Raw genomic sequence first — 22,595 nt, 5'->3', positions numbered from 1 at the left:
AGCCTTGAATATTCATTTCCCAGGCCCTGTCCACTTGAAGCCACGTCTCAATTATCCCCACAGTATCGTATCTGCCAATTTCCAAAAGAGCCTCAAGCTCATCTATCTTATGTCTAATGCTTCGTGCATTCATATATAGTATTTTTAATTTGTTATTGCTCTCACCCTTCCCATCAACCCCTATTTCACTCAACCTTACAGCAGGTTCCCTTTCAGAGTTTTCTGCCTCATTGATACAGTTGTCTTTCTTGACTTCTCTTGTTCTAACTTTCCCTTCAATTTCCTTTTTAAACATTCAGTTTGTGTCTCCCCCCCCCCCGGCTACTTAGTTTAAATGTAGCGGTGTTGCAGTAGAAAACCTGCCTGCCAGAATGCTGGTCCTTAACCTATTAAGGTGCAAACCGTCTCTCTTGTAGAATTTATGCTTACCACAAAATATACCCCAGTGATTCAAGAACTTAAATCCTTGCTTCCTGCACCAGTTCCCCAGCCACGTGTTCAAGTCCATTATCTCCCTGTTTCTGGCCACACCAGCCCGAGGAACTGGAAGCAAACCAGAGATAACCACCTTGGATGGCCTGCTTTTCAGCCTTCTTCCTAGTTCTCTGAAGTCCCGCTGTAGTATGTTCCTCCTCTTCTTCCCGACATTATTTGTGCCGACATGTACCACCAACTCTGGCTCTTCACCCTCGTCCTTGAGGATTTCCTGAACTCTGTCCACGATATATTTCACCCTGGCACCAGGAAGGCAATACACCATCCTTAAATCCCATCTGCTGCCACAAAAACCCCGGTCAGTTCCTCTCACGATGGAGTCCCCTATTACCACGGCTCTGTGCGATGTCCGACTCTTCCACTCTGCCTCTGCGCCAACTTTTGATTGACAGACCTAGCCACCTTGTGAACTGGCAGTGTCATTAGTCTCTACTGTTTCCAAAAGCTTCAACTTGTTCCTGACAGGTACTTCTCCCGGGGTCTCTTGCACCTGTCTCCTCTCTGCCTTCCTCATCGTCTGCTCTCTTCTGGCATGATTGGTGTAATAACCTCGCTGAAGGTCTTGTCCAGAAAGATCTCATTCTCTCAGATGAGCCTAGGGTCCTCAAGTTCTTTCATCAGCGCTTCAATATGCTTGGTCAATAGCTGAATGTGCACACACCTTCCACACATATACGAGCCAGACACACCAGAGTCATTCACCTCCCACATCAAGCACATAGCGCACTCAGCCATGTCCTCTAGTTCATTTAGGGCTATCGTGCTCTTCTGGAAGAGGTGTAGATTCTACTGAAGCATTACCTTTGACAGGAAAGGACAAAAAATATACCAAACTGGAGATGTCCCCATCTTATTTCAGTTCTTATGTCCCTTTACACCATCATCACTTGTGCAATTTAACTTTATGCACTCCACCTGATCTCAAATCTTACCTTATGACTTTTTGCCTTTGTCTTCCTTCTCTCTGCTTGATTAAAATCTGTTGCTCCTCTACAGTGAACTACATAAATAAAGTGCTGTCCAGTATTGACTACATACAAACCACAAATCCCTCCAGCAGTAACTATGCTTGAAAAGTAGAATTACTTCTTTGGTTGAAAAGTGCTTTGGTATCTTTTGGAGGCTGTGAACAATTCACATAATTACATTTCCTTTTTAAATCAGTCTTTTTGTGCAAGAAACTCATTCACAATATATAGGCTGAACTGTAGAAAACTTAAAGTTAAAACCACTTATTGACAAATAAACTAAACCATAATACCATTTCTGTGGAACAGCCTGATTCAGATCATACAGACAATATCCCAGACACCACTATCACCATCTGTGGATTTGTCCTGTCACACCAGCAGGACAGACCCAGCAGAGGTGGCAATACGGTGGCATACAATCAGTATGGTGTTACTCTGGGACACCTCAACATTGATTCCAGCCCTGATGAAGTCATATGATTGCAGGAGAAACATGGGCAAGGGAACCTCCTGCTGATCACCATGTACCGTCTGCTTTGGCTGGTCAATCAGCACTCCTCCATGTTGAGCAACGCTTGGATGAAGCACTGAGAGCAGCAAGGGTGTAAAATGTACTCTAGGTGGGGATTTCATGCCCACAACCAAGAACAATTCAGCAGATGCACTACTGATTGAACTAATTGGGTCCTAAGGGACACAGCTGGGTCTGCAGCAGATGGTGAGGAAACCAACAAAATGAAAAAAACATACTTGACCTTATCCTTACCCATCTGCTGGTTGCAGATGCATCTGCCTATGACAGTATCAGTAGGAAGTGACCACTGCACAGTCTTTGTGGAGACGAAGTGCTGCCTTCATTTGGGAATCCCCTCCATCCTATTGTCTGGCACAGTCACTGTCCTAAATGGACAAGGTTAAAAATCACACAACCCCAGGTTGTAGTCCAAGGTTTATTTGTAAGCATTAGCTTTCGAAACACTGCCTCTTCACCAGATGATCGTCAACAAATAAACTTGTTGGACTATAAACTGGTACTGAGATGTGTTATGGACCAGCCCAGACCACCTCAAAACATTTCAAAAAAGTAGCCCATGACATCAAATACACTCAATTGAGTGTGACATTAAGGAACCCCACCAAAACTGGAATCAATTAGTGTCATGGAGAAATCTCTCAGCTGGTTGTAGTCATACTTGGCATGAAGCCAATTCAATTGACTGAACATGATATCAGTAACAATGACAACTGTACTGAAGACTTCTGTTCCAGATCGTGTGACTCCCCTAGCCAAGCTCTTCCAGTACAGTTAGTGGCATCTATCCAACAAGGTGAAAAATTTCCCAGCCATATCCTGTACACAAAAAGCAAGAAGAGTGCAACCCAGCCCATTACGACCCAATCTGTTTATCTCAATCATCAGTAAAATGATGGAAGGTGTCATCAACAATTCTATCAAGCAGCATCTGCTCAGCAATAACCTACTCACAGGTGCCCTGTTTGGGTTCTGCCAGAGCCACTCCCTGACCTCAGTGTTGCCTTGATTCAGATATCGACAAAAGAGTTGAATTTGAGAGGTGAGGTGGGAGTGACAGTTTTTGACATCAAGAAGGCACTACCAAAACTGGAATCAATGTGTGTTCAGAGGGGGAGAACTCTCTGCTGGTTGGAGTAATACTTGGCATAAAGGAAGATGATTGATCTCCAACAACCACAATCATCTCAGCTCTAGGATAGTCATGCAGGAAGGAGTTCATCAGGGTCACATCTGAGGCCCAACTACCTTTAGTTGCTTCATCAATGATTTTCATTCCATTATAAAGTCATAAATTGGCATGTTGGCCAAGGTCTGCATAATGTTCAGTACTAATTGCAACTCCTCAGGTACTTAAGCAGTCCATGTTCAAATGTAACAAGATCTGGACAATATCCAGACTTAAACTGACAAGTGGCAAGCAACATGTGCATCATATAAGTACCAGGCAATGACAATCGCCAACAAGAGGCAATTTAACCATTGCCTCTTGACATTCAATGGTATTACCTTCACTGAATTTACCACATCCTGGGGGTTACTGTTGACCAGAAACTCAACTAGATTTGCTACAGGAGGTGGTCGGAAGCAAGGAATACTGCAGTGATTAACTCATCTTCTGACTCCCTAAATTATGTTCAGCATCAACAGGTTTTACGAGACAGGGTAAACCCTCCTGCTTAATTTAAACCAGCAATATAGAAAAGATTTAACCCGTGCAGTAATCTGTGAAAATTCGAGAGGCCAAGAGCCATTTAAAGTAAAAATTAACAACTTTATTTCTTAAAGCATAACAGAGAATAATTAATTAATGATTATTTACAACTCCTTCCCCTAAGCTATCTTTTACCTTCCCTTTGATCATATAGTCTAATAAAACCATTGATTAAGATTTAGCAAAATTCAACTTTTTAAAAACCAGCCAGATGTTTAATCTTCTTTCCTCCTCTTTCTCAGGGATTTCTGCTTCATGGGTCACGGATCAATAAAGGTACCTTTAAGAGAGCTATTCTCTGGGTAACCAACAGATGTCTTTGGCTTGGCAGTTCTCCCCCGACTGTTCAATTTTCCCAGGTCTTATACACCCCCAAAGCATCAGATTGTCTTTTTATTAGCTTTTAAGATTGTCAACATACTAAATTCAAATTTGACTGGAGTTCGATTTTTTGGCGGGGTATATTTTAAACTTATTGACCTAATTCAAATTTGTTTTTGCAACTAGCTAACCAAGTTGTTCGACCAAATGTTAAATTATATCTTTTTTGAGAACACTTGGTGCTGTCAGGTAGTTCTGCTAGCTTTTAACTCTGTTAAAGGTACAGTACACCCACATCTTCATTACACAGAACACAAGTCAGGAGTGTGATGGAATACTCCTTACTTGCCCGGATGTATGGGGCTCCAACAACACTCAAGAAGCTTGTCACCATCCAGGACAAAGCAGCTCGTTTGATTGACATCATGTCCACCAGCATCCACTCCCTTCAGCACTGAGGAGCAGAAGTGCATTCTATTTTCACGCTGCACTGAAGAAATTCACCAAAGGTCCTTAGACAGTACATTCTAAACCAATGGCCATTTTCATCTAAAAGGACAAAGGCAGCAGATACAATGGAAACACCACCACCTGCAAGTTCCCCTGCAACCAACAATTCACCCTGATTTGGAAATACACTGCTCCTTCACTGTTGCTGGGTCAAAACCCTGGAATTCCTTCACAGAGGGCATTGTGGGGCACGCTACAGCATGTGGACTGCAGGAATTCAAGAAGGAAGCTCACCATAACCTTTGCAAGAATAACTTGGGACAGGCAATAAATGATGGCCAGGCTGCAAAATACATATCCCTCAAATAAGTTTACGATAATTATTGGTTCAATGTGTAGCATGAGTTGGAGTCTGTAGCTTTCTGGATCCACGCCAGAGAATTGAGGACAAAACCGCAGTGCAGGACCAAGGGATAAAAGATCATACACACTAGGTAGCTAGGACAGTGAAAAAGGCATTTGGTATGCTTTCCTTTATCGGTCAGAACATAGAGTATAGGCATAGGGAAGTCATGTTGCAGTTATATAGGATATTGGTTAGGCCACTTCTGGAATACTGTGTGAAATTCTAGTCTCCCTCCTATAGGAAGGATGCTGTGAAACTTGAAAGGGTTCAGAAAAGATTTACAAGGATGTTGCCAGGGTTGGAGGGAGAGGTTAAATAGGCTGAGGCTGTTCTCCCTGGAGCGTCAAAGGTTGAAGAGTAATCTTATAGAAGTTTTAAAATCATGAAGGGCATGGATAGGGTAAACAGACAAAGTCTTTTCCCTGGGGTGTAGGGAGTCCAGATCGAGAGGTCATAGGTTTAGGGTGAGAGGGGAAAGTTTTAAAACGGACCTAACGGGCAATGTTTTCATGCAAAGGGTGGTGGATGTATGGAATAAGCTACCAGAGTAAGTGGTGATGCTGGGACAATTACAACACTTAAAAGGCATCTGGATAAGTATATGAATAGGATGGGTTTAGAGGGATACAGGCCAAATGCTGGCAAATAGGACTATTTCAATTTAGGATATCTGGTCACCATGGCTGAGTTGGACCAAAGGGTCTGTTTCCGTGCTGTATAACTCGATGACTCTAATTTCAAGATAAGTAATCTGTCTTAGATGTCCTGTCCAATTTTTATCTTTCAACCAAATAAGTAAAACAGGTTAACTAGTCTTTGCTTCATTACTGTTTGCGTGAACTTGGTGTGCGCAAATTGACTGCCATGTTTCCCACATTACAACAGAGATGCTTCAATTTTGCCGATGGTACAATCCGAGATTGAGAAAGTTGCTTTATAAATGCATATCTTTCTTTCCTTCATAGGATTATATAAAAATACTTGCACCTCCAAAAACTGATTATGGTTGAAGAGTGATCCTACATTGTGGTGATCCTATTTCTTGAACTCCACAACTAACTTATACCATTCTTAATGGAATGATGTTGGGTCTCAGAAAACTGCCTGGTGATTTCATAATGGATATTCAACTCATCGCCCAGGACGGAAATCCCCAAGTCAGTTTTAAGAAGTTTTTAAACTGGAATATTTGACATAAAATTTTAACACATTAGATACAAAATTAATATTCATTTCAAATAAATTGTACAATTCCCAATGCAAAAAAGTTGCGGATTTCCATGGGTCTCCTCATCAGGTGCCTGTATTTGGCATCCATAGTAGACATAACATCATGAAACAATGTTCAATGTTGGTTCTGCTATAACATGGTAGTTGTCTTCTTGTGAGATCTCTGTTGTAAGAAATCGCATATTGCAGCATCACTGAAACAAATCGGGCCGAAATCACATTATAACCAATAGACGCTTTAAAAGTTCATGCTTTAAAAAGTGCCCCCAATTCGTCATTTGTGTTCCAGCAAATTCGCACTAATGAAACACACATTATTGCAGAATTACCTGTACTGAAATAATGTTCAAAGTCCTTAGTGTATTCAACTTATAGATCCATCCCTATTGGCACCAATCTATTGTGCAGGTTCAGTCTATAACCTTCAGGGCTGACCCCTCATTGTGGACTTTGAATTGAATCCAAGTCCAGGTGATAGCTTGGCAGGGAATTGGAAAGAACTCTGTTTCGACCAAGATGTGGCTACAAGAGCTGCTCCCTTTAAGTATTTTAGGTGTTGGTGCTGATTTCCTTAAATTCCAGGAGCAGTAACTGCTGTTTTATAAGCTGTTGAATTGTTTTGGAACTTTGGGGATAAGAATATCAAAACAACATAACTTTAAAAAAGAGGAAGCGAGACAAAGGTAGAGTCAATATGGTCTGTTTGCGTGAGTGAGAGAGAGTGAGTGAGAGAGAGAGAGAGTGAGTGAGTGAGTGAGTGAGAGTGAGTGAGTGTGAGTGAGTGAGAGAGAGCGCGAGAGAGCGTGAGTGAGAGAGAGCGAGAGAGAGCGAGAGAGAGCGCGAGAGAGAGCGAGAGAGAGCGCGAGAGAGAGCGAGAGAGAGCGAGAGAGAGAGCGAGAGAGAGCGAGAGAGAGCGAGAGAGAGCGAGAGAGAGCGAGAGAGAGCGAGAGAGAGCGAGAGAGAGCGCGAGAGAGCGCGAGAGAGAGCGCGAGAGAGAGCGCGAGAGAGAGCGAGAGAGAGCGAGAGAGAGCGCGAGAGAGAGCGCGAGAGAGAGCGCGAGAGAGAGCGCGAGAGAGAGCGAGAGAGAGCGAGAGAGAGCGAGAGAGAGCGCGAGAGAGCGCGAGAGAGCGCGAGAGAGCGCGAGAGAGCGCGAGAGAGCGCGAGAGAGCGCGAGAGAGCGCGAGAGAGAGCGCGAGAGAGAGCGCGAGAGAGAGCGCGAGAGAGAGCGCGAGAGAGAGCGAGAGAGAGCGAGAGAGAGAGAGCGCGAGAGAGAAATCTACATGTCTGACACAGCAGTTAATCTGCACAGCCACTGCCTTTGCTGTTTGAGTTCAAGTATTTCTGGACATTGAAGCGCGTCTAAGAAAATTAGCAATCAGCAAAAGTCACAGCTGACCTTGGACAAACTTGTGTGGGACAGTTCACAGCTTGGGAGCAAATAAGTGCATGGTTTTAAAGTGCAATCTCACTGTCCTTTTTTAAAAAATCTATAATAGTGAATAGAGTGGGGTTTTTAATCGATTATATGCTTTATTGAGATCGGTCACTTGATTAAAACTTTAAAATATAAAACACAGGTACGAAGTTAGCCTGGAGCAGTGTGTTTTAGAGCAGTAAGACTGTGCCATTTTCTGGGTCTGTAGATTGTTAAGGTGGAAAGATGGTCTTTAGTAGAGTGATGTGCTCTTCCTGTCGGATGTGGGAGATTAGGGAGAGTTTCCATGTTACTGGTAATTATGTCTGCTGTAAAGTGGTTTTGATTGCGAATCCTTTCAGATTGCAGGATCAGTTTGAGCGGCAACTTGGGGCAATCAGGAAGTTACAGGAGCTAAGGGGTGTGAAGGATGGCAGTTATAAGGAGGGAGAAAAACTGCAGATGCAGTCAGGTAGATGGGTTACCTCCAGGAAAGGTAGGAGAGGGAAGCAGATAGTGCAGGAGTCTTCTGTGGCTATCCCCATCTCAAACACGTATGTTGTTTTGGAAAATGTAAGGGGTGGTGGACTCTCAACGGAATGTAACATGAACAGCCAAGTTTGTGGTACTGAAACTGGCTCTAATGTAACAATGGGTATGTCAGCTTCAAAGTAATTGACTGTGATAGGGGAATCTCTAGTCAGATGCACACAGACAGTTCTGCAGCCGACAGCGAGAAATCAGAATGGTGTGTTGCCTCCCTGGTGCCAGGATCAAGGGTAACTAATATAGAGTGCAGAATATTCTCAAAGGGGAGCGGGATCAGCAAATGGTCATTGTGAACATTAAAACTAACAACATGGGAAGGATATAGGCTGAGATTCTGAAGGGAGAACGTAGGAAGTGAGGCAGGATATCCTCGAGGGTAGTAATATCTCAATTAGTCCTGGTACTACGAGCTAGTGAGGGTAGGAATAGGAGGTTAAAGGAGATGAATACATGGCTAATGAGCTGGTGTAGGGGTGAAGCGTTCACATTTTCGGATCATTGGAATCTCTTCTGGAGTAGAAGTGACCTGTACAGGAAGGACTGATTGCATGTGACTTTGAAGGGGAATAAAATATTGGCAGGGAGATTTGCTAGTCCTGCACGGGAGGATTTAAACTAGTAAGATTGCAGGGGGGGGGCGCGGGGTGCAGAAGACAGGGAGGTAGTGAGTAAAGATCAGTCTGAGAGTGGTATAGTTGGGAAAAGGAGCAAGTCAAACAGTCAGAGCAGGCAGGAACGAAGCAGAAAACAAGGCATTTATTTCAATGCTAGAGGCCTAACAGGAAAAGGCAGATGAACTCAGGGCATGGTTAGGAACATGGGGCTTGTAGATCATTGCAATGACATGTGACTCAGGGGTGGTAGCTTAACGTTCCAGGATACAAATGCTATAGGAAGGACAGAAAGGAGGGCAGGAAATGAGGGGGAGTGCCATTTTTGAGAAGATATAACATTACAGCTGTACTTAGGGAGGATATTCCTGGGAATATATCCAGGGAAGTTTTTTGTGTGGAACTGAGAAATAAGAAAGGGATGATCACTTTATTAGGGTTGCATTTTAGAGCCCCGAATAGTCAGTGGGAAATTGAGAAACAAATTTGTAAGGAGAGTTCAGTTATCAGTAAGAATAATAGGGTAGTTATGGTATGGGATTTTAGACTGGGACTGCTCTAGTGTTAAGGGTTTCGATGGATATATAGATGCACCTACTAGAGAAGGTGCGAACTTGATCTACTCTCGGGAAACAAGACAAGGTAAGTGACTGAGGTATCAGTGGGAGAGCACTTTGGGGCCAGTGTCATTAATTCTGTTCATTTTTAAATTGTGATGGAAAAGGATAGGCAGGATATGAAAGTTAAAGTTCTAAACTGGAGGAAAGCCAATTCTGAAGTATTAAACAAGAACTTTCAAAAGTTGATTAGGGGTGGATGTTCACAGGTAAAGAGATGGCTGGAAAATGGGATGCCTTCAAAAATGAGATAATGAGAGTCCAGAGACAGTATGTTCCTGTTAGGGTGAAAGGCAAGGACGGTAAGTGGAGGGCATGCTGGATGACTAGAGATTTGAGGTTTTGGTTAAGAAAACAAAGGAAGCCTTTGTCAGGTACAGATAGCAGAGATTGAGTGAATACTTAGAAGAGTATAAAGGCAGTAGGAGTATACTTAAGAGGCAAATGAGGAGGGCAAAAGGGGACATGAAATAGCTTTGGCAAATAGGGTTAAGTCAAATTCAAAGGGATTTTATACATACATTAAGGACAAAAGGGTAACTACGGAAAGAACAGAACCCCTGAAAGATCAATAAGGCAGCCTATTTGTGGAACTGCAGGTGATGGAAGAGATACTAAATGAGTATTGTGCAGTGTGTATTGTAGAGAAGGACATGGAAGATATAAAATGAAGGGAAATAAACGGTGACATCCTTAAAAATGTCTATATTACACAGGAGGAAGTCTTAAAGGTGGATAACTCCCCAGAACCTGATCAGGTGTACCTGAGAACTCAGTGGGAAGCTAGGGAAGTGATTGCTGGGCCCCTTGATGAGATATTTGGATCACCAATAGTCACAGGTGAGGTGCCGGAAGACTGGTGGTTGGCTAACGTGATGTCACTATTTAAGAAAGATGTTAAGGAAAAGCTCAGGAACTATAAACTGGTGAGCCTGACATCGGTGGTGGGCAAGTTGTTGGAGGGAACCCCGAGGGACAGAATTTCCTTGTATTTGGACAGGCAAGGCCTGATTAGGAATCGTCAACACAGCTTTGTGTGTGGGAAATGTCTCACTAACTTGATTAAATTTTTTGAAGAAGGATTGATGAGGGCAGAGTGGTGGACTTCAGTGAGGTGTTTGACAGGGTTCCACATGGTAGACTGGTTAGCAAGGTTAGATCACATGGAATACAGGGAGAATTCACCATTTGGATACAGAACCGGCTCAAAATTAGAAGACAGAGGGTGGTGGCAATGGGTAGCTTTTCAGACTAGAGGCCTGTGACTTGTGGTGTCCCACAAGGATTGATGCTGGGTCCACTGCTTTTCGTCATTTATATAAATGATTTTGATGTGAACAAAGGAGGCATAGTAGGTTTGCAGATGTCACCAAAATTGGAGATGTAGTGGACAGTGAAGAAAGTTAGCTCAGAGTACAATGAGATCTTGATCAAATGGGCCAATGGGTCGAGGAGCAGTAGATGGAGTTTAATTTAAATAAATGTGAGGTGCTGCATTTTAGAAAGATAAATGTATAAGTCCTGCCCCAATTTAATGGTAAGGTCCTGGGGACTGTTGTTGAATAAAGAGATCTTGGAGTGCAGGTTCTTGAAAGTGGAGTCACAGGTAGATAGGATAGCGAAGAAGACATTTGCTATACTTTCCTACATTGGTCAGAGCATTGAGTACAGGAGTTGGGAGATCATGTTGCGGCAGTACAGGATATTAATTTGGCCACTTTTGGAATATTCTTGTCTCCCTCCTATAGGAAGGATGTTGCGAAACTTGAAAGAGTTCAGAAAAGACTTACAAGGATGTTGCAGGGCTAGAGGGTCTGACCTGGACTGTCAGAGGTTGAGGGGTGACACTATAGAGGTTTATAAAATTATGAGGAGCATGGAAAGGGTAAATAGACAAGTATTTTTCTCTGAGGTAGGAGAGTCCAGAACTAGAGGTCATATGTTTAGGGTGAGAAGGGCAAGATTTAAGGGGCACCCTTTTCACGAAAAAGGGTGATGAGCATATGGAATGAGCTGCCAGCAGAAGCGATGGAGGCTGGTACAGTTACAACACTTAAAAGGCATCTGGATGGGTATATGAATAGGAAGGGTTTAGATGGTTATGGGTCAAGTGCTGGAAAATGGGACTGGATTGATTTAGGATATCTGGTCAGCACAGACGGGTGGACTGAAGGGTCTGTTTCCGTGCTGTACATCTCTATGACACTACTCCCGAGCCACATCTTCAACTTTACAGACTGATCTATATAGTAGATTAGCACAGAAACCAGCATGCACTGGTGTTTTATCCTGCTCATACGCAACAAGCTTAACCATCCAGCAAACACTCAATGTAATATGAGCATGGGGAAGCTGCTACACCAACACTAAAAACTGGGTAACTCTGTTGTCCTCTACTGCGACCTCTTAGACATTCCTTCTTTCCTTCATCCCTAAAAATATCTTACTTTCTCTTATTTGAGACTCTGTTTGATGAAGCTTTCAGTCATCTGTCCCATTCTCTCCTTAAATGGGTCAGTGTCAAACCCAGCACAATATTTTATGCTTTTTGCTTTAATAAAAGCTATTCGTAAAGACTGTCGTTAGACTCCTGAAACATTCACTCACTCCACTTCCAGTACATTGTGGACTTCTGATGGAAACAGGAGTGATTACCTTGAGTATATGTCTTTTGTAACTGGACAAGTCGATTATTGATTAGCGTTGACTGCCAGAAAGAACAGACTGTTGAGTAAAGAAAACATATTGGGGATAGTACAGAACCTCTTGAGCTAGAATGAAGTTGTCTCCAGTCTGTCACCTTGATTAGCTCAAAAAAAACTGAAAACAAACTTTTAACTCTTGCCTAGGAGAAAATGAAGAACTTCCTGATAGCTCAGCCAATTCAAGGAAGGATAAGATGGAGTAAATGTAGTTTTTATTTTACTTGGTGCCAGTAAGAAAATCCAGAGGTTGCAAAAGAGGAAAAGGATCAGTGATACTGAAAAAGAGAGAACCAAGAAAGAGTAAGTTTTGAGAAGATTTGTAGTTCAGATTGAGGCTCTGGATGTAGGTTTGCTCACTGAACTGGGAGGTTCATTTTCAGATGTTTTGTCACCATACTAGGTAACATCTTCAGTTAGCCTCGGACAAAAGATTGCTGATGATTCCTGCTTTCTATTTATATGTTTGGGTTTCTGAGTTAGTGATGTCATTTCCTGTGTTGATGTCATTTCCTGTTCTTTTTCTCAGGGGGTGTTAAGTCGGGTCCAAGTCAATCTATTTGTTGATAAGAGTTCCAGTTGGAATGCCATGCTTCTAGGAATTCTTGTGTGTGTCTCTGTTTGGCTTGTCCTAGGGTGGATGTGTTGTCCCAGTCAAAGTGGTGTCCTTCCTCATCTGTATGTAAGAGAGGAAGTGGCTCGTTAATGTTCATGTATCCTGGTGGCTAGTTTTCTGCCTGTTTATCCAGTGTAATGTTTGTTACAGTCCTTGCACCATCAATGACATCACCAACCCAAAGAAACCCAAACGTATAAATAGAAAGCAGGAATCATCAGCAATGCTGCGTCCAGAGACTCACCGAAGATGTTACCTAGTATGGTGACGAAACATCTGAATATGAACATTCCAGCTCAGCGAGCAAACTACATCCAGAACCAAGAAAGAGGTAGACACACAGCAATGGAGAGACAGGACAGAAAGAACAAAGAGAAAAGAAAGACAAAAGATTTGTTTTGAATCAGGAATTTCAGCATGACCACCAGAGAGTACCAGTTGTCCACCTTCCTCTCAGCCTCCAAGGTTGCTGGTGTAACATTATCGAAAAAGATGTTAGGAAGTTTGGAGTTCCACTGACAATGGTGTGCAACTTGAAGGAGAACTAGCAAGTTGTGATATCCCTGTGTGCTAGATGCACTTATTCTCATAGATGAAAGGTGTTGTCAAAGGAGTCTTGGTGAGATGTTGAAGTTCATTTTGTAGATGGCTCACATTGATGCCACAATAACAGCAAGTGGGCAGAGTGGATGCTTAATGACAGTTGGGGTCCCAATCAAGTTGGCTATTTGCTTCTGGCTGGTGTTCAGCTTCTTGGGTCTTATTGGAGCTGCAATTTACCTGTCTACCTGAGACACAAATATGTTTGCACGGTTACAATAAAACTACAATTATAAGATAGAAAAGCAGCACAAAAGCTATGAGTGCAGATCAAGTCCAATATCTAACAATGAAAACGCACTTTCAATTCACACCATCATCTCTCTTCACCTTTCAGTGATCTGATCATACATAATCCCATGTCTGTTAATCAATCATTGAATGAACATAGTATTGGCCACTGATGCTTCATGGATATCATACTGGTTGTCAAGGTATCTGGACAAGATGTGGGAAACAAACAATTTCGGGCTGATTGATTCATCCTTCCTAGCAGTTTATCCTACAAGGCACAACCCAATACAAAACAGCCATGTCAGAAGGGAGTTTGTGTTAACTGACAGCCTATTCAAAGGGATACCATGGTAGATCACTGGTCCTGGCAAATGCACCTCTAACAGGTATCATGCACCCCCAGGGTTGCAGTTTATTTTCTCTCCATTACTCAAACATTTGTCAGTACTCTGTAGCAAGTGGACAAAAAATGGCAGGAGGACAGATGATCACTTGCTCTGTTACCCAAATGGTTACTTAGTGACTACATCACAAATCTCAGTATTTGCTGCATTTAACATTCAATTAAGACACTATAAAATTTTTCAGTTATACATTTACGGTTAGTTATTTTTCCATTAGGAAGATTGTGCATAAATTACATTTCACACACGTCAAGTTGCACCATGCACGTGTGTGGATTCCAGAGTCTACTTGTTGCTTTCCTTCAAGAATGTCCAGATGAGTTTATTGACTACATCAGGCTGGTCCTGCTGGACCCAGTGACTGGCCCCAGTGACTACCTTCAACCGAAACACACTGTGTACGTATTGCTCCATATAGGCAGTCATGCCAACTTCGAGAGCTCCATCCTTGTCACCCCAGATCACCAAAGTGGGCACCATCACATCATGGCACTTAGCTGGGAGGTGGCTGCAACATAAGTAAGCACATTCAGTCAGCAAAGGTCGATCAATCTCTCACCTCGGGGTTAGAAGGCATTTTGTTCATGCTCCACAGAAAACCAGAAGCCAGTATTTATTTTATATAGTGTTCCAAAGCAATGCACAGCAGCATTAGCAAGCATTAAAGGTGAGACCATAGCATTGTGGCAATGTCACAGGACTAGCAATTCACTACTGGTGGATTTTAAATTCAATTAATAACTGGAAATAAAAGCCATTCTCAATAATATTGACCACAACAAATGTCAGCAATTGCCATAAAAACCAACTTACTTCAATTATGAGCTGAACTTAGGAAGTCTGCTCTCCATACTTGGTCTGGCCTACATTTGACTCCAGACTTTCAAAGGTGTGAACTGCAATATGAAATGGCCCTAGCGTGTCACTCAGTTCAAGGGCAATCAGGGATGAGCAACAAATGCTAGTACTGTCAGCAATATCCCAAGATAGAATAAAAGGAAAAATTGATAATGATCCACATAATTTGAGGACAGGTGACAAAAAGCATGATCAAAGTGGTAAAGGGAAAGAAGCAAAGAGACAAGCAGTTTAGAAAGAAATATCAGAAATGAAGATATGGCATGCATTAGGAATGTGCAGTTAAACCATGTAGCAGCTGAGCAATGAAGTAACAATTATTTCCATTAAAAAGCATTTTCCACAAGTATGTAAGAAAGCGAAACATTAACCATCAGTTGTCGTCATTCAACTTGTACCGTTGGACACTGCAATCCTTTCCTAAGGCAGGCAATTCCTTTATCCCAGACATTAATTTCTTTCCTTTCCTCCTTTCTGCCCATATAATGACTGTACTGAGACCTTACTTTTCTCTCAAGTGATCACTATTTATCCTTCACCCCCACAACTGAAACAGAAGTGCCCATAGTGTTAGGTGAAGGGGTAAATGTAGGGGAATGGGTCTGGGTGGGTTGCGCTTCGGCGGGTCGGTGTGGACTTGTTGGGCCGTAGGGCCTGTTTCCACACTAAGTAATCTAATCTAATCTAAAAAATAACTAAGTTTGAGGCTGATTGTAGGTGCTTGCCAATCTTTTATATGATGTACTTTGTTGGTCGTGAGGAGCTAAACAAAAGGGAGGAGGTGAAATTTAGGTATGGAAAAGGAAGTGCCATGCCCTCCTCCAGTACTTTCCACTACTTCTCATTGAAGTCTCCTGCCCTCTGAATCCAGGTATTTCTGCAATTGCACAGCTTACACTAAAAGTTCAATTTGCCATACAATCTTGCCATGCACTGGAGGGTTAACAGTTATCATGCAAACCATTATACCCTTTGATGGTGATCTGAAAAAGCCACAAATCCTGGGCTCCTCTTTCTATCCCCAGGCCCCCAGCCAATTAAACTATCACTCAGGAAGTCACTAAGGTACATATAAGCAGTTAGGGTACCATTATTACTCCCAGCACTCTATGTTGCCAATCGCTATAAAAAGCAATATGCATGATTACTTATTCAATAATTCCCAAAACATGTGTGGAGAGGGTAAGAGTTGGCTAGGACCTCCATTCCCATACCCTACACTTCTCACAATCCCAGTGACCTGCAGGAAATCGCAGTAATTCTTACAAGCAGAATGACTCCCAGAGACATAAGAGACATGAACACAATCTGGTTTGAATTTGTTTCTGTAGGCTAACATGTATCACTGCAATCAGAAGGGGGTAAGCTGTTTTTCAGGCCAACCATAGTAGCTGGTGAAATGCTCAACTATATATAATATATTAGAAACATATCTACACAAGACAGTGATGGCAGCAGTGAAATGCCTGGACTTCAGGATTCTACAGTCAGTGTGAAGTCATGCTGTTTTGCAGGTTTCCAAAGCTCACTGAGAGCCTCCAGTGGTACAATCCAGACTATGCAGCAAGTGCGAATTGAAAATCTATTTGGATTTTGACAAAAGTTAAAAATCTTTCATTGCACTTTACAGCATAGAAACATGTCATTCTCCTGAAGGAGTGTATGCTCATAATAAGCTTCTTCCACTGTATCCCCAAAGAGTTTCCAATTCCTTTTCTGTTCATGTATTTAGCTAGCTCCTTTAAAGTGGAGTCACAGGTAGATAGGACAGATTGAAGAAGGGCTCTTGATATGCTTGCCTTTGTTGGTCAGTGCATTGAGTATGAGAGGTGGGAGGTCATGTACAGGGCATTGGTTTGGTCACTTTTGGAGTATTGCATTCAGTTCTGGTCTCCCTGCTGTACCAAGTATGTTGTGAAACTTGAAAGGGTTCAGAAAAAACTTATGAGGATGTTGCTGGGGTTGGAGGGTTTGAGCTCTAGGGAGAAGCTAAATAGACTAGGACTGGTTTCCCTGGAGCGTCAGAGGCTAAGGTGTGACCTTATAGAAGTTTATAAAATCATGAGGGGTGTGGATAGGGTAAATAGGCAAGGTCCTTTCCCCAGGGTGGATGAGTCCAAAACTAGAGGGGGAAGATATGAAAAGGGCTACTTTTCATGCAAAAGGTGGTGCGTCTACAGAATGACCTACCAGAGGCTGCCATAATTACAATATTTAAAAGGCATCTGAATAGGAAGAGTTTAGACGGATATGGGCCAAATGTTGGCAAATGGGACTAGTTGGACCAAATGGTCTGTTTCTTTGCTGCATATCTCTATGACTAGATCTAATTTCCTTCTTCACTGTTGCTCACCTCAACTAATCCCAGTGATAGTACGTTCCCCAGTCTTGCAGTTTTTTAGGTGAGAAAAGATCTCTTCAATTTCCTTTTTGACATATTTTATAATTCAGTCTACTTTCTGGCTCATCTACCATAGAATTATTTTCTCAAAGCCATTCAGATCAATTTACACAATGTTAAAGGCCTCTATTAGGTGAGCTTATTGAAGTCTATTTTGCAGTCTGCCTTGCATTCTTATAACATCCTTCAATACCACAGGGTGTTCATTGTGCTTTAGAGCCAATTAAGTCATTTCAAGGTCAAAAATGTGGCAACCAATGAAGAAGCATGAAAGGCTTTAAGAAATAGGAAGAAACCCAATTAGACTGCTTTGTACATATACTTGATTCATAACCAGAGGGGGGAGTAATAATCAGAGGAGATAGATTTTAAAACATTTGCAGATCCATGGAAAGGGAGGGAAATTTTAAGATGATAGATTGTTTCCTTAAATATGGGGAGTTGTTGACATCTGCAATGTGCTGCCTGAAAGGGCAGTGGAAGCAAATTCAATAGAACTTCTTTGAAAAAAGTAGACAGATATCAGAAACAAAGAAATCTGTAAAGCTATGAGGAAAAAAAGCTCAGAAGTCAGACTCACTGGGTACCTCTTTCAAAGAGCCAAAACAGACACAATGGGGTGAATGGCCTCCTTCCGCACTCTGATTCAATTGCGTAGCACCCATAGCCCCATTTTCTGACTTCTCTAATCCAGTGGACTGGGATAACTGCTTGAAGGCAGATAACCTGGTCACTGATTATCATTTGAGATTATAAACATCTCATTGATAGGACATCATCACAAACAGGTTCTTATTGGAAAATTGTGAAACATCACACGTCGAGGACATTCTACATCTGAAGACAACAGGAAATAATCCCATCAATTTGGTTAAGAGATAATCAATGGGAGAATCCAAAGAGTGACTATCTCTGTGCTACCGTCACTGCCTCAAATGGCAACCCATATTTAAAATCCATCTGAATCACCTAAGCATTACAATGGAGTGATGTACCCATGTACTGCACAAAGTAAGTAAGCTGATGAGAAGCACATACAAAACATCATAGGGAGCATCTATAATGAAAAGGATGATAAGCATTTCGATGAATATCAGAGATCTTTCTCTTTAGCACTCCTCCTTCCTCAAACCTCTCTCCGGGTCTGTTCTTCCTTATAAAGTTTCTTAACTTGAGTTTTGCTTCTCAACCCAAAATGTTAACTTGCTTGTTGTTGTCACAGATATGGTCAGGCCAGCTGAAAGTCCCCAGCATTTTCTGATTTTGCCAAATCTACTAGCTGATTATTCAAGAGCTGTGGGGCCATTCAAAATTTAACTGAACATTGCGTGGATAGGAAGGATATCTCAGAGGAATAAGCCATTCAGCCCCTCAACACTATCTCATCATCCAACTATATTAGGGCTTATCTGTGCCACAACTCCTTGTACAACCTTGTCACATATTGCTTGCAAAATCTCAACAGTCTCATATTGTCCTTGACTATCTTAAATCGCTCATTCAGTATTATCATATTGATATTGATAGACTTAGTAATTAGTAAGTAGTTAGTAAGTAAAATAAATGGCTGAGGAGCAGGAACAGATGGAATACCATATAAATATGGAACAGGTGTACGACATTTGGCTCCTGCTCTGCCATCATTTAAAATAGTGGCAGATCTGAACATAACCTCAACTTCACTTTCCTGCCTAGCCCTGAAACCCTTTGACACCTTGTTTGTCAAGAATCTATCTAACTTTACCTGAAATGTAATCCACCAGTCTCATGGGAGGACAGTTCCAAAGATAAATGACCCTCTGAAAAATAATCTCATTACACGCTAAATGGAAGACCTCTTACTTTTAAACTGTGTCTACTTGTGCTAGTCTCGCCCATGAGGGAAAACATCTTTTCAGCATCCACCCTGTCAAGATCTATCAAGATCATAAGTTTCTATAAGATCTCTTTAATGGATAAACTCTTATAACCTAATCTTTCCTCATAACTTCACCTCTCCATCTCAGGAATCAGTCAAATGAACATTCTGTCAATGGCTTTGGATGCAATTATGCCCCTTTTAAAATAAGGAGACCAAAACTATACAAAGGTATCTAGATATGGTCTCACCAAAGCACTGCACAACTGTAGCATAACATTACTATCCTTAAATTCCATGCCCAATGCAATAACATTTTAAATTTGCTTTCCTAATAACTTGCTGTATCTGCAGACTTTTTTTTGTAATTAATGTACCAGAAAACTCTACACCCTCTCCAATGAAACATTTCCATTATTCTTCATGCCAAAGCAGACAAGTTCACAGTTTCACACACTAGGAGGTGGAGAAGAAGGAATATGAAACTTGGAAAGATTAAGATAAGCAATTATCAAGTGAATTCCCTACCTGAAGATATTCCTGTAGTAGTTGAGGGGGGCCACTAGAGCCCCAGGCTTAGAGAAATTGTAGACATAAGCCTCTAACTCTTCCTCAGTCAATCTGCTGCTTTTATTCTGAATTCCCATTTGTTTACTCATGTATGTACTCTTCAAAGCCTAGAAAAAATACCAGTGATAGATTTTGTGCAGCTTTTAAAAGAAAATTTCAGGAAAAGTGTATTAAATAGAATAATCCAGGCACAGTTGGTGAACAGACCAGCAGGTAACAGGATTCTGTGTTCTGTAACAATTCTTTGTTTAATTAATTCATGGGAAGTGGGTGTTGCTGGCTGGCTCAGCATTTATTGCCCAACCCCAGTTGCCCAAGAGTAGCTGATAGTCAGCTGCCATCTTGAACAATTACAGTCCATATACTGCAGATAGGCCCAAAGTGTCATCAGGGAGAGAGTTCCAGGAATTTCATCCAACAATACTGAAGGAACAGTGACATTTTTCCAAGTCAGGCTGTTAAGTGGCTTGGGAAGGTACTTGTAGGTAATGGTGTTTCCATATATCTGCCATTTGTATTTCTAGATGGAAGTGGTTGTGGGTTTGGAAGGTGCTGTCTAAGCAGCCTTGGTGTCTGCAATATGTCTCGTAGATGGTACACAGTGCTGCTACTGAATGACAATTTGGATGAGGTGTAAATCAAACAAGCTACTTTGTCGTGGATGGTACCAAACTTCTGGAGTGTTGTTGGAACTGCACTCATCCAGGCAAATGGTGAGTAGTATTACATCAAATTCCTGCATCATGCTTTGCAAATGATGCTCAAGCTTCAGGGAGTCAGGAGGTGAGTTAATCACTGCAAGCATCCTAGCCTCTGACTTGATTTTATACCCTTAGCATTTATAAGGCTGGGCAGTTAATTTCTGGTCAATGGTGAGCCCCAAGATGTTGACAGTCGGAGATGAGTTACGTAATGCCATTGAATTTCAAGGGGCAACGGTTAGATTCTCTCTTCTGGAGATGACTGAGTTGGATTTGTCCTGCATTGTGTGTATAGGACATACATAGGCAATATCATCTGTCAAATAGATGCCAGTGTTGTAGCTATACTGAACAGCTTGGCTAGAGGCACAGCAAGTTCTGGAGCACATGTCTTTAATATCATTTTTAGAATGTTGTCAGGGCCCATAGTCTTTGCAATATCCAGCATCTTCAACCAGTTCGCAATATCATCTGGAGTGAATTGAATTGACATTTATGATGCCGGAGACCTTGGGTAGTGGCCAATCACTTGGCACCATCCACTCTGCACTTCTGGTTCAGCCTTATGTTTTGCACTGATGTGCTGTCCTTCCCTGTTAGTGAGGATGGAGATACTCATGGAGCCGCCGCCTCTTCCCATTTAATTGCCCACCACCAAGCCCAACTGGAGGTGACAGGATTGTAAGCATTAGCTGTAATTGAGTGGTTGTGAAATTGCTTAGCCCTGTCAATCACTTGCTGCTTATGCGTTTTGGCATGCAAGTAATCCTGTTTTATAGTTTTACTACGTTGACACCTCTTTTTTTTAAAATATACCTGAAGCTGCTGCTGGTATGTCCTCCTCCACCCTTTAGTAAAACAGGTTTGATGGTAATGGTACAGTGAGAGAAATTGCACACTGTTCTGCATTATAATTCTGCTGCTGTTGAAGACCCACAGAACCTCATAGATACCCACTCTTGAACTGCTAAATCTGATCTAAGTCTATCCCACTCAGCACACCATTGTCACGCACAACACGATGCAGGATATTCTCGATGTGAAGGCGGGACTGTGAGATGGTCATTCTTACAATACCTTTCATGGACAGATGAATATGCAGTAAGCTAGAGAGGATGAGGTCAAGTAGGAGGTTAACCTCTTTTTATTTCCCTCAACACGTGCTGCAGACCCAAGCTAGCAGTAATGTGCTTTACGACACAACCAGCTCAATCAATAGTAGCACTGCCTCCGTACACTGGCTGGTGAACACTGAAGTTCCTCACCAAGAATATATTCTGCAATCTTGCCATGCTTATTCCTTCCTTTAAGTGATATTCAACATGGAGGAGAACTGATTCATCAGCTGGGAGGGGATAATGATGATACATGGAAATTAGGAGGTTATCTTGCCCATGTTTGATGTGATGCCATGAGACTCATGGAGTCGAGTCAATATTAAGGATTCCCCAGGGCAACTCTATCCCAGGTATATACCACAGTGCTGCCACCTCTGCTGGGTCTGCTCTGCCAGTGGGACAGGACATAGAGAAATGGTGGTGGTGCTATCTGGGATATTTCATGTAAGGCATGATTTGTGAGCATGATTATAGCAGGCTATTGCTGAGAGAGAGAGCTCTCAATTTTGGAACTTGTCCTTAGTTGTTAGTAAGGAAGATTTTGTAGGGTTGACGTGGATGTGCTTGCCATTGTCTTACTAGTACCTTAATGAATATCAGTTGGGCAGTCTGGTTCCATCCAGTTTTAAGACTCTCAGCATTTGATACAACTAAGTGACTTGCTAGACTGACTGGCATTTTGGAAGGTGGTTAAGACTCAACCACATTGCTGTAGGTCTAGAGTCACATGTAGGCCTGACCAGCCGAGGAGGACAGTTTTCAATGATGGCATAATGATTTTGATTGTGGTTTCACGGTTATCCTCAGACGGTTAACTCCAGTGAATTCAAGTTTTACCATCTGCCACCATGGGATTTGAATGGAGAAGACCCTAGAACATTACTTAGATCCTTGGATCACTATTCCCATTATAATAACACTACACTATCACCTCCCCTTAGTCTGAGTGGGTTGGCCAGGAAAGGTATTATAGTTAGACTGTGTTCCTTACAGGGGCAAAGAAAACCTGCCATATTTGGCTTCTGATTTATACCAGATATTACAAACCTACACGAAGGCAACCTTTCAGCACATCATGCCTGTGTTGGTTCTTTGTCAGAGTATCCAATTTGTTCCACTTGGCCTCTCATCACTTTAGTCAGTAAGTCAGCAATAGTTCCCTTTCAAGTCTCCCTTGAAGTTGCTTTAGAAATTGTCTCCTCTATGCTTGCAGACAGTGTCAA

General features: G+C 42.1%; 1 protein-coding gene across 1 annotated transcript in view; it reads right to left on the bottom strand.

Annotated features, from left to right (window-relative positions):
• Window positions 1–12,490: 12,490 nt before the first annotated feature.
• The window catches only part of LOC132835924 (epoxide hydrolase 4-like), a 123,685-nt gene continuing 113,580 nt past the window's right edge, over window positions 12,491–22,595 (bottom strand). Inside the window, exons 6-7 of the mRNA XM_060855035.1 lie at window positions 19,512–19,660; window positions 12,491–14,374 (exon numbers count right to left, since the gene is read on the bottom strand). Coding sequence (XP_060711018.1) covers window positions 14,152–14,374; window positions 19,512–19,660 — 372 coding nt within the window. The 3' untranslated portion in view covers window positions 12,491–14,151. The remainder of the gene's footprint in view (window positions 14,375–19,511; window positions 19,661–22,595) is intronic.

The sequence above is a fragment of the Hemiscyllium ocellatum genome, chromosome 45, assembly GCF_020745735.1.
Source record: "Hemiscyllium ocellatum isolate sHemOce1 chromosome 45, sHemOce1.pat.X.cur, whole genome shotgun sequence".
NCBI classification, from domain to species: Eukaryota; Metazoa; Chordata; class Chondrichthyes; order Orectolobiformes; family Hemiscylliidae; genus Hemiscyllium; species Hemiscyllium ocellatum.
The sequence above is the reverse complement of the archived record's forward strand: the minus strand, read 5'-3'. Positions and strand labels throughout refer to the sequence as shown.